At 33.1% G+C, this 13,245-nt stretch overlaps 1 protein-coding gene across 1 annotated transcript in view; it reads right to left on the bottom strand.

Annotated features, from left to right (window-relative positions):
• RYR3 (ryanodine receptor 3) overlaps positions 1-13,245 on the bottom strand; it is a 183,209-nt gene that overhangs the window by 115,618 nt on the left and 54,346 nt on the right. The window contains exons 6-11 of the mRNA XM_072337850.1: positions 12,299-12,411; positions 11,755-11,854; positions 10,045-10,138; positions 9,369-9,443; positions 8,402-8,558; positions 3,249-3,422 (exon numbers count right to left, since the gene is read on the bottom strand). Coding sequence (XP_072193951.1) covers positions 3,249-3,422; positions 8,402-8,558; positions 9,369-9,443; positions 10,045-10,138; positions 11,755-11,854; positions 12,299-12,411 — 713 coding nt within the window. The remainder of the gene's footprint in view (positions 1-3,248; positions 3,423-8,401; positions 8,559-9,368; positions 9,444-10,044; positions 10,139-11,754; positions 11,855-12,298; positions 12,412-13,245) is intronic.

Here is a 13,245-nt window from a genome sequence, read left to right as displayed (position 1 = left end):
TTCATTACTAAAGGCATTGCTTTCAGAGTAACTCACATATACATTATACACTTCAAAGGAGGTATATGGGTAAGTTTCCCTTAAACATAAGGTATTCAAACAGCTTAGGTTGTGGAATCTCCATCCTTGGAGATAATAAAAACTTAACTGGACAAAGATCTGAGCAACTTGCTTTTGCTGAACATGCTTTGAGCATAGATTTAAGACCTCCAGAAGTACATTTTCAACTCAGCAATTCTGTGATAGCCTATGCTGCCCTTACCAGACATTTCAAATCATACATACATTTATATTTTATAAATAGACTTCTGTAAGTGTGCTGTTTAAACTTCCATTTTCCTTGACTAATTCCTTAGCTTAGTCGTCTTCTGAGAAAAGCAAGTATTGCCATTACAGAAAGTTTTAACAGAAATAACCAGATTGCATTTCCTTGCTTAAGCTTCACAGGATAAATTTTCACTCTTTATCTAACTGGAACTGAAAAAAAACAATAGGATTACAAGAAGTGAACAATACCGAGATGGCTTTTGTTCCATTAATTCCTGATCATAACTCTACTAGGCCACCTTTGTTCTCATCCTGAAGAGATAACATCACACCTTTAACTACATCTTCTTAAATTCTGATAAATACATGCCATCTGATAATTAAGTTTATAGCTTCCCTAGTATTTCAAAGCAAAGGCATCAGAGGCAAACACTGCATCTCCTGTATATCCTCCTCCCCCTCCCCCCCCCCCCATCTATTGAAATTAAAGAATCAACTAACAAGCTGTCTGGAGATGATCAGCTATAGAAGGTTCAGCAAGACATTATCAGTATCTTCAAAAGACAGACTTTGCTATTTTTCTGTTCAGCCATCCCTAGAGTAAAAAAAGTTCTATTTGTTTAAATGGAATACTTTCAATTTCAACTAACCATTTTTCCATCCCGTTGAGAACGGTCCATCTGAATAGCAATATTGTCACTGGGTCTCTCAATGCTCTCCCATCTGCAAGTACACGCTGTCTCATCAACAAGGTCATTAATGAAGATGCTAAATTGTACTTGGGCCCGTACTGATCCTTGAGCTACAGCACTGATCCCCAGAAGGACTTAGTGTCAAAGATCACAACAGCTTGAACACAACAGTTCATCCAGTTTATTACAATCCACCTGACTTCCAACCTAGACTGACTTCATGAGTTTGTCTATGAAGAAGTTACAGCAGACTATTATACAGGTTGGAGGCACTGAGATAAGCAACATTCAGTGCTTTCACTTTAACTACCCAGCCATCTTATGACTAAAGACTGTCAAGTTGGTCACACATAATTTTGTCTTCATAAATTCATACTAAGTACTGCTAGTCACCTTCTTGTCCTTAATACATTTGGAGATGGATTCCAGGTTTATTTGTTCCATTTATTTCTCAGGAATTTAAGTGAGGATGATGAAATTCTTCTCGTTGTCCTTCCTGAAGACAGGAGAAACATTTGTTTTCTTTCAGTTATCAGGAACTGCGACCAATAGCCATGAAATTCCAAAGATAATCTAGGGGTGCTTTGCAATGACATCAGCAATATCTCGCTGCCCTCATGTTGCATATCATCCAATTCCACAGTTTTATATCCAGTTTGTTGAAATGACTGCTAACCTGATCTTCCTCCACTGAGGATAAATTTAGTTCTGTAGTTTCTCACTGGTCTCAGAGGTCTGGGACTGTCGAATGCAAATCTTAACAGTTCCTTGTTCATTAGGCATCTGGTCCAATTCAGTTCATGTTCTTTCTTGTCTGCACTTTGCTGCTGGCTTATCTAAAGAAGCAATTGGTTGTCCACTGTACCCTTATCAAACCTTACTGTAGATGGGCTATGCTTTTCCTAAATCCAAGCCTGCGTGCTTAGACAGCATCTCTGTATTCCTCCTCAATCACTTTTTATACACTTTTCTTTTAGAACTGAGTTTATCAGCACTCATCCATGGTAGGCCCCTTACCACCTTTGTTTGATTTCCAGCTCACTGAGTTGGACCATTCTTTTAATTGTTTAACATTCACAGAAACATTGGAGGACTTCTAAAAGAAAACTGTGTTTAAAAAGAAGATGATGTTTAAAAAGAAATCCAGAATGCAAGATTTATCAACTGATTCTTCATGTTCTGAGAAGATCGCGGCTAAAGTCATTAAAAAAAAAAAAAAAAGTTGACTGTTGACAACAAGCCTGACACGATAAACATAACAGGAAAATAAAAAAGTGTTTAAATTGAAGCTTTATCCTACTATTTTTCAGTTTTAAACATGAATCTGAATAATCACTAGATACTGCATACCACTTGCTATCAACAGAAGGTTAGCCCAGGATTAGAAGCTGACATTCAGCTCCAGATGTAATGAAAGACAACTTTGCAGCAACAGGTAACACTGAAATTAGAAATAAATCCTAGAAAAAAATCTTCATATGATACCATTAGAAAATAGCAACAAGTAAAATATAATTTCGTAGAAAGTCTGAATTTTTCCAAGTGGCTGCAACAGCAGTAACTAAAGATTGAAGATATGAAAAATATAATCATTACATGCATAAGTTTCATTTCAGATAAAATTTATGAATTACAAACAAAAAATTTAAGATTTTTTAGAATTAGCTTATGAAGACTGATAACAGATTACAAAACATGTTTTCAGTACTTTCCCAGGAGACATCCGTAACTCAAGGTCCTTGTTACACCACCACAACTACATTTTTAAATTGGACAGAATATTCTTCATTCAAATTCCTAAAGAAATGCATGCACTTTCTATGGCCATTTTTGAAATAGCAAATCTCACTTCCATTTCATTACATATACACAAGTAGTTCTAAACATCACTGTATGTAATATGACTTTCATCTTTAACAACCTTAAACAGGTAAAGGCAGATTTTCAAAAAAAGGGATTTGAACATCCAAATAGTAACTTAGCCCAAATTCAATATTTATTCTGGTAAGAAAAATACCTAAGCATATTTCTTAGTTGCAAATTTGTCTTTGGCCATGTAGCTATGTTAGTATTCTTCATCGACACCATTTTTAGACTGAAATCATTCACTGTTTAGGATAAAACAGCACAAGAAAACTAATCCCACAATAGCCATGTTGACAGGATGATAAAAAAAAAACAAAAAAAAAAACAAAAAAAAAAAAAACGGGACAGTCTATAATTGTTATACAACTAACATTAATTCAACAAATAATTAAAAACCAAATAATGAAAAGCATGAACCATTACCTTTCTTTTCAGGAGACCTAAGCGTGCTGATTTAGCATCTGGTGCTTTATAAGTCAACCATAAGGCACTGGCCACATGTTGAATAAAACAGACTGAATCACCATATTTTATTTCTGGGACTCCCATTCCATCAATGTCACGTTTAAGAGTAGAATCCTGCTTTTCTTTTAGTTCCTATGAACATAAAATAAAAGTTGGCATTTAATCTCCATACTGCGTCAGAATAAACCACTGAGTTCTACAGCGAACAACGATTCAACATTCAACAATGTTTATGATATCTATGCTGTTAGGGTGCGGCTTAAAGTTAATTTCAGAAAACTTCTAATTGTCTGTACAAAAATACTCGAATTCTAATTGTTCAAAAATCATTTCAAACTTGAAGTAATACCATAACTCCCAGAGCAGAAAACATCAAGTAAAATCCATTACCAAGTAAATATGTATTAAAAAAATTATTAAACCTAAACATTTCACCTAAGCTAAACAGTGATTTCTGATTTTGATAAAGACTCAGTTTAGTAGAGTCCGAAGAACACTATATTAAATTTTTCAAATTTCAACTTAAATAATTAGGAAAAAAAAAAAGCAGAAACATTTTAAAATGAAATCAAAGTACTTTTATGCTAGCTACGTTTTTGCTTATAGCTAGTATATGCATATTAAAAATACACCTGTAATGATATCTCTATATTCCAACAAGCAGCAAAGAAAGTAAGACTCAGATTTTAAATATATTTTACATTTGCATTTTTTTATTTCTTACATTTATTTTAGCATTCATTTTCTTTGCAAGAGGAGTTGATTCATTCAGACCTCTTTTCAAGCCACTTCAACGCTTGGTTGGAACATCCAGTAAAATTTTTTAAATCCAAGATTATAAAAACAATCAATTTTTATTTATTTATAAAAATATTTGCAGTGGGGCCACTAAATAATGAAGAACACAAGGAAATAATACAAATTCATTAACTATCAGCAATTAATTATTTAGCTCTACATAGCACCCTGATTATTAAGGCATTTTTATCAAGTATTACAAATGTGTCAAGAAACAAGCAATATGAATTAAGATATTGTTTGTTGAAACTAAAATGGTACTGGTTCGTTTTGATTACACTTAGCATAAATAAATAAAAAAATAAATATCACATTTCAGAATGTTCTTGGAGCCATAAAGGCTGATTTCACTTTAAATAGCAGAGCAAAAATGCCTCTTTGTGAAGTTTTGTTCTTTGTGCTCTATCTAGTTTCTCTAGTATTTTAACCAAGGCATTTGATAGTAATGTGCAATGAAACGGTATATTTTCTAACAGCTATCAGAAGTCTGAGTTATAAAAAGCTTATTGCTAGAAAAATAAATAAATAAATAAATAAATAAATAAAAGTAGTAAGGACTACGATCTATAAGACAGTTGTAACTTTACAGCAAGACATCCAATCTTTTTGTCCTCCACAACTCCCTCTTCACAGCCTATTTTCATTTAATTCCCTGAGGTCACAAATGAATCAAGCTGAAAAAAACAAATCACATCATGGTCTGGAAGTTGTCAAAGGAAAGATAACAACAGTAAGGATAAAAAAATAGGAACAAATCGAATAAATGAACTTGGGGGACAAAGCTGACAAAGATAAGCAGCTAAGCAGCTTTCACAAATTGTTTAATATACTAGAAGGGCAAGATTTCAAAAATGGGAGAATACCTGCATAAGAGAAGGAATTTTCTTATTCAGACTGAATGAGACAAAAAAATTATTATCTTCACAACGATTTTTTAACAGTCTTCTTATAAAAAAATGTCCTTGATATTTCAAGGGCCTGTCTACCCTCAAAAATTAATAAGACTAATCTATGTCTGCAAATACAAATGGCATCTTTTAGTGTTGCGCATTGTTACTGCACTAAAAGTACTGCCATCTGCTGCAGCAATTTAACCAAAGAAAAAGATGCAGAGTCAACAAATATAAGAGCAGAGGACTGATATATGCAGCACACTTATCTTGCTGGTGTTTACTATAATTCATGCCTTGCTTCATACATTTCTATACCCTAATATCCAACCAAGCTAAAAACAACAACAACAACAACAAAAAACAACAACAAAACCAGGTAATTTCAGTTTTACTTCCTACTTTCTACTCTTATATAAAATAAGTATAAGTAGTGCTTACTTGTAAATAGCAGCAATAAGATATGAACCTACAAATGAATATTTGAACATTTAACAACTATGGTTTCTATATGCCCTATTATCTTATTCTAAAAACTAACTAAACTTTATGATTACTACTAAACTATTACGACATCCTAATGCCATCTTGAGCCCCTAAGATAGCTCCATGTTGGCAGTAATATTAAAATGACATCAAATCCTTCTGCATGAGTCATCTGTGACTTTTGAATGTGTTAAAATGTTACCTACTCAGACTACACAACTAATTTCTTCATTGTTAGTTGTATATGTGGTTATCAAATTAAAATATGAAATTTTAAATATTAATTCTGAGCTATGATAGTTCTTAAGGAAATAACATTTTAAATCATGTATTGCTCTTGATTTTATTTATGCTCAAATGTGAGTATAATTATGGTTCTGCTCAACAGAGTACAGTGAGCCAAGTACTATGCTGGAATGAGAACACCCCATTTCAAAACAGGATTCCATCTGCTGTAGGGAAACTGCTGTCTCTGTGGTCACAAGGCATTACAGAACTCTTGGCTTAAAATACGAAGATTGACACTTTAAAACTTTTTGAGAAAGTGAACCCCATTTAAAAATCAACAAAAAAGATAATTTTGTTGCATTTTTTGTCATCTTAGTTGGCACCTATTTGCAGCAGCCAGTCATATACATGTATTTTGTTTTCATTCAAATCAGCATCATAAACTGAATGTTCCATTAATGTCTCTTTACTATATTCCTTCATGTTAAAAAAGCTCTGTTATACTTTTTTATTTTAGAAAATATTAAGGAAAGCTCTAATTAAAATTTATAATTAAAAATATCTGTTCTGACTTCCAGCACAACCTGGCAAAAGGAAACAAAACAGTGAAAGGAAGTTTATTGTTCTCAAATGCTAACAAAGGATTTGAAAATGAAGGAAAACTTTTCAAAGAAACTCCTGGAAAGCCTTGGGTATTCAGTACACTCCACAAAATTCTGCCTACTGGCAAAGAGAATCTCTTTCTTTTTTCCTCCATAGACTCTTTTGTCAGCTTTCAGAAAGAAAGAATATCTCAATGGAGAAATGTTTTATTTCCTTTTGGATACGCCACAGTAATGTATGTTCTAAGCACTCTAATCTGAATTCAGAGTCGATCCTACTTGAAAAGAAAACTAGAATATATAACTCCCTAGGTCCCTTGCAGTCTGAGTTACTCTAGGCTTTGAAAGGGCAAGAGTGCTACAGACTGAGGTTTTCCAGTACCCCATGTTTAAGGATCTGTACACAGTTGGATAGGAAGGAAATAGTAATCTTGAAATTTCCTTTAATTTATACTATTTTAAGGTACAGCCAAGTGAAAATATTTCTCAACTGAGAGAATGAACATGATAAAATTGCTACAAAATTTTACTAAGATTTATATGCAGAAATTAAAAGGCAGCCACACTTGCATGCATGTTGTATGACCATTCATTCTAAGTTCTTTCTCCTTTTACTATTTATGTAATCAGCACATATTCTTTAGGTTAACCCTTCAAATTTGCTTCTTCTTACAGGCCAGATTAATCTCTGGACCTTATTCACAACCAAAATCACATCTTTCTTCAACAAGTTTTAACCATCCTGTTACCACTGTTTGTTCCCTTATCTTTGGAAACACTAACATCTCTATCCAGTGGCCAGTGCAGGACTTGGATGCTTGACAGTAGACAACTATTTTTATTCTTGCCTCAGACAAAAGCAAAGTTACCTTAAGCCAGTGTGCAATTAGGCAGTGAGAACATTATAACAATTTGAACACAACATTAAACCAGGAACTGCAGCATGCTTGGCACACTCACCATTAACAAGATGCTCTGATTTGCAAAAAAACTGGAAAAAATTACAGCTGTAATAAATAGGCCTGCACAACATCATACAAACAATCTGAACTGAATAGCATTTACACTGCAGCAAGAACTGAAGTGTTATTCGGTGAGCCATTGCTACCTAAGTCACAGTTCCTGTTACTTTTTCAATTATTCTGATTGGTTATAATAAGAATTGTTGGCATACTGCATGCAATCATGCTAATGAAATAGACATAGTTATTTTTAAAATGCTAAGGAGGAGGATTTTCTTCATTATATTAACAGAAGTCTAGAGTCTGCCAAAGCCTTGAATGACAGATTTTATCTCATACCCAACTAACTTCAGAGATTCTCTTTCAGTACTCCTCAGGGACCATAGAGCTTTCAAACTGACACAGAACATTTAACTGTTATTCAATAAGAAGACACCTATTGTAGAAGCTACAGCCACTGTTTGTCATTAAAGCATGTACAAAATTATCATCCTTGGTGTAAAAACCTTTCACCTTCTGGAAAAAGAAAGTTATTAATTTTGCTTTCTTCCACCTTCATCCCCTCTCATTAGGACTGCTTTTCTTAGCTGGAAATGATGAAAAAGCTAATAACATGCAATTAGCTAATAGCTAATAAAATAGACTAAATTGCACAACATATGCTTAAGAAATCAACAATAACTTTTTGCTTGCAATTCACCTATCAGCACACAGCATAAAGAATAACAAGGGCAGAATTTTTCCAGACAACTGAATATATTTCAGCTATAACATAACTGAAGTGAATGACAATCTAATGAGTTGTTGCATAACTAAAACGATTCTAAAACACTTGTGTTAAATTAACTGTATCTTGTACTGTATTACCTTTCAATCCTGTCTGATTTTTTGCTTATTTGTTTTTAAAACTGGTCAACAGCTTAGTTTACTCTGGAATTTATCAGATTCATTTATCTTAAAAGAAATATTTGTTACTCTTGATTCAGAATATTTGGATTGTAAATGCAGAAACCCTACAATTTACATTAAAAATACATTAAATACATTAAAAATACATTAAAAATAAAGTAGAAAGTTATGAAACCAATTCAGATCTACATTTGAGTGCTTCATGTTGAGGACAAACTTCCATTAATGTCGTTTACCTTTGATGCTCTGAAACAAAAAGCAGAAGATGCTGTGTCTGACTTTTCTCTGTCCAACATTACAAGACCTTCATCATCATTCAAAGCCAAATACATTCCTGTTGTTATATGTCGAAGACGGAAAGGCTGTCCCCATCTGATGTTACTTCCACTCCAACTAAACGTATGAGACATCATGGAATAATTTATGAAGTAAATGAAGCTAACATTTCTATTTCCTGTTTCAGAAATTAGAGATGATATATACAGAAAGTCCCTTCTGCTTTCGATTTCAATATTTTCATTACATCAGATGCAAAACTGGTAATATGTTTGTAATGGAACCTTGGACAGAAATAATCACTATAATTTTCTTGCTCCTCTAACCTCTCTGTTTTATTACAATATTACACACATTGCATTTAAAAATCACTACATGTTTTCTGAAAAATATTAACATGCATATTTAACACTATAATTCTGCATAATGAAATTAAACTTAAGTGAGGGGCTCAACATTCCAAGGAAGTATAATTTCCTTTAAGATGTAGAACTACTCTATTAATTGCAAGCATATTTAATTTGTACTCACAAATACACCAAGTGTAAAGCAAACAGGCATTGCATAGGGCCACCAAAGTGGTGGCTCAGCGAGCATCTTATCAATGTTTCCAAACACCTGAAGGAAGGATTCAACAAAGATGGAGCCAGATCTTCTCAGTGGTGCCAAGTGCCAGGACAAGAGGTAATAGACACAAACTAGATGCAGGAGGGTCCCTCTGAACAATCAGGAAGCCCTTCTGTGCTATGCAAGCGATGGGGCACAGGCACAGGTTGACCTGATACGGGAGTCTCCTTTTTGGAGTCTCCAAAGATCGTGAGGAGGGTGATGTTCAATGTTATCTGCCAACCTCAGCCATTCTGTGATTATATTAAATCAGTGTTACCATAACAGAAGTTACTAACAAATAATAAAATAAATCTGTACCTTATCCGAAGGGGTTCTACTCTCCACAAAGACCTCGCTCGAACACCTGCTCCTCCAGTTTCATAAAGTACTTTCCTATGGAAATATTCAGAAGATCATCCTCTTGCCTTTGTTTATGCTACTTAGTTTTCAGAGCACTGAGTTCTATAAACCATCTAGGACAATCAGCTAGCTCAATAGATGAAGATGAGCAGAAAAAATTTTTACTCATCCTTGAAAACACAATACAGAATACAAATGTCCCGGGCAAATTAAGATTTGATGCCATTTATATTACTATATTCTCTCTCAGAAGTTGATAATGTATTTTCAGACTGGCTTGGAATTTTCTTTTGTACCTTGGTGACATGGTACAATATACATCATATATAAAATACACTGTAGAGACTGGGCATACAGAGTTTTTTTAGTGCCTTCATTTATTATTAAAGTCTTCCCCATTAATGCTTGCTGACTTTCTGCTTAGTAGGTCTCTCAAATTATAACATCTCTGTTTAATTAAAAGTTACTATCAAGACAGTTGAACCTGTATAACATATCTGATCTTAAATTTAACTGACAATTAATGATCTACACATTTTTTTTAGAGAAAATGTAAATAAATAAATAAATATATATATATATATATATATATATATATATATATATAAATATATATATATGCACCACCACTCACTTCTGCTGTGAATCATTCTGATCTGTAGAAGGAATTGTCAAACATTCATCATGACCATGGAATAAACGTACTACATGCCCACCAAGAAGATATCCTGCAGGAGAATCACATTCACTTATTAGCTTAAAAATTGGCCATCCCAAAATATCATCCTCAAAATAAATAAATAAATAAAACCCGCTATTAATTTTACAATTCATATGAAAAAGTGTATTTTTTCTTAGTTTTTTTTTTAACAGTTAAAAAAAATGTGTTTCTTCTGAAATTAAAGATAACAGGACAGCAATCTCTTAAGATTTAACAATCAAATTAGGATTCTGGGACGGAAAAAGAAGAGGAAAAAATGCTTAATTACTGTTTTGAAAATTGAATGTTTCGTGTACAAGCCAAATCTGTTAAATGAACAAATGTATAAAGTAGGAAGAGTAGAATGAAACCTCATATTAATGCTGTTGATCCAATATGAGTTTGTAAATTAGAAAAATGATAACAGGCAATTATCCTGTTGCCAATTATTGAAAAGGTCAAAAGGAAGAAAGAATGGGAAGAAAATACACTACCCTGATATTTATGTTCTATCAAGATTATAGAATCATAGAATTACCCAGGTAAACACAAAGATTCTGTTATGAGACTTCTTTACTTTGTCATGTTACTTCAGTATCCTCTTCTGTACTCTGAATGCTTCGTATCTTTTCTTACAAGTTAGAAGAAATACCAAATGTACTGATTTTACTACGTTTTATGCTGTGCATATGATTTTGATCTAGTTTTACTGAAAATTCACTATAGTCTGCATTACATAATATTAAAAACTTGTTTTAAAACATTTTTCCTTTTCTTTACTTGTGTTAGTATCCCATGGACAATTTCAGTTCTCCTTTCTTTAACAAAGTCCTTCATGAAGATCTGCAGGAGTCATCACATACAATTTGAGTTTTCATAAACTTCTTGAGAATATTCAGACAGATATTGGCTGACTTTGTAAATCTTGCAATAGACTGTGTTAATGAAGAGGATGGCATTGAGATAGGAAGCAGTATAAATTGAATGAGTCTTTCATTACAGAACAAGACATTTCATACACGGAATAAGGTAACGTTTCTCAAACATGATTGAGAAATGCAGTAAAAGTGAGAAATCAGACCATGTGGTTTGGGATTTAAGGCTGATTAATACGATATATTTATTGTGTTCATTTTCAGTGACTATCAGAGAGATGCTATAATGATGCAAGGCTATGAGATCCGGAAAAGATAATGAACAGGTATCTTTGAAACTCACGATGAGGATATTGAAGTAGGAACTACAAGAAACCTGTTTTCCATTTGGCATGTACCTCATTTCTCTTCTGTAATCTCATGACACGGGGTTGTTGAAATTCCTCAACAAAATTTAAGTCTACTGACTTTTCTTATTCATCAGCCCTTACTCTCAAAAATTAAACTCATTTGTTGCTTGCTTGGTCTTCATTTCTCACATAACTGTTTATGCCTTGTAAATCCAGAGTTAGACTACTCATTTAGCCATTAACTCAGCGGAAGTATCTGTATTTCCCTGTTTTCCCTTCCATTACTCTCCTACCCTGTTCTTGTTTTCCATAACAATCTCTTTAGTTTTATGTTCTGAGGTTTTTGCATTCATTCATTCTTCACAAAATAAGATTCAAAGCCATTCAAACTGTACAAATTTCTAAATAAAATACCAAACCTTCAGTAATATTGCTTCCTGAGCATGTAGGATGTACATTCCAAAGTGTCTGCATAAAGGAGGCATCCACCTGAATACTTCCATTTGACATGGAGAGATGCTGGAGCAAGAAGATAACAGGGAACAGTTAAATCTGTGCTTAAAAATATTTAATATATCCTTTCTCAACAAAATAAAAATACAAAACAAAGTAGACAGAAATATATTCTTGAAAAATAAGTAGGAACATGCTATTAAAATTATTTTTGCTAACTCTAACAAGCACTCTACAGCTGCAGCTTAGAAATATTTTACAGTTAAGAGAAATAAAAATTTCCCAATACAGGGAATATTAAAGACTAAAGGCATGAAAACAATCTTGATCTAGTATAAAGAAAACTATTCGTGGAGAAGAGATAAAAATAAAAATCATTAGAACCAGACATCATTTTGTAGATCAGAAAAAATTAAAAAAATTAAAAAATCATCTGTAAGAATCCCAGCACTTCCCCAATAGAGTGTATTTTTCCACCATCTGGTTCACTCACTTGATAACCAAACCTACCAGGTATCTTTCAGAGGACACACTGACCAGGATAAGATCATCACCTATTCGAACTTTTTCTCCTTCTGATCTTTGTTTAGAAGCAGGGTGTATTGTCCACCAGCATGCCTCACCTAAATGAGGGAAATATTTATCAATAGTATGCAAAACAGATAACTCATACAAAATTTAACAATATTTTTAGACAACACTGAAACAACCTAAAGAATGTCTTCTAAAACATTCATCATACAATACCAACTCATTTTTTTCCATCCATTCAAATCTTTCAATTTTCTCAAAAAAAAAATTGGCAGCTAATCTTTGCCATCACTGAAGATGTTATTTCCTGTTGCATGTTTTGTTAAAGCCACCAATCATTTACAAAACAACACTCAGAACTATTTTTTCTTCAGCACCAGAAAATCACCGCTAGCTACCTTGGTCTTAATGATCACACTGTGTGTCTTCTTTTCCTTAATGCTCATACCTGTAATCACAATATTCTGTATCACTCCCAGTCTAAGCTACAATTACACTGTAGAATTAAAAGAAATACTCCATAATTTTACAATATTGCTGGTAGCATAAGGCAAATTGTAAAAACCTTTTTAATTAACTTTCAACTTTCACATAAAGCATCCTAAAAGTATGAAAGCTTCAAAAATGATTATAAAGAATATAACAAAGAAAGTTACAACCCTACAAGTGTAAAGTACTAAATCCTCCAAAGCAAATCCTTTGAAGAATCTGGTAGCTTTTGACTCAATATTCACCAGGTCAAAAAAATTGTATACAGATGAAATTGATTAAAACGAACATTTTCATGAATCCAAAGAAGGGCAAGAGGAAGTAAAATTTTGATGTGCAGTTTATGAGCTGTACAGGCATGATGTAGTTGTCCAAACTCTCAGCATAGAAAAATAGCTTATCACTCCTTTTACATGCTACTTTTTATGTATTACATA

Source organism: Excalfactoria chinensis, chromosome 5 (assembly GCF_039878825.1).
Source record: "Excalfactoria chinensis isolate bCotChi1 chromosome 5, bCotChi1.hap2, whole genome shotgun sequence".
Taxonomy (NCBI): Eukaryota; Metazoa; Chordata; class Aves; order Galliformes; family Phasianidae; genus Excalfactoria; species Excalfactoria chinensis.
The sequence above is the reverse complement of the archived record's forward strand: the minus strand, read 5'-3'. Positions and strand labels throughout refer to the sequence as shown.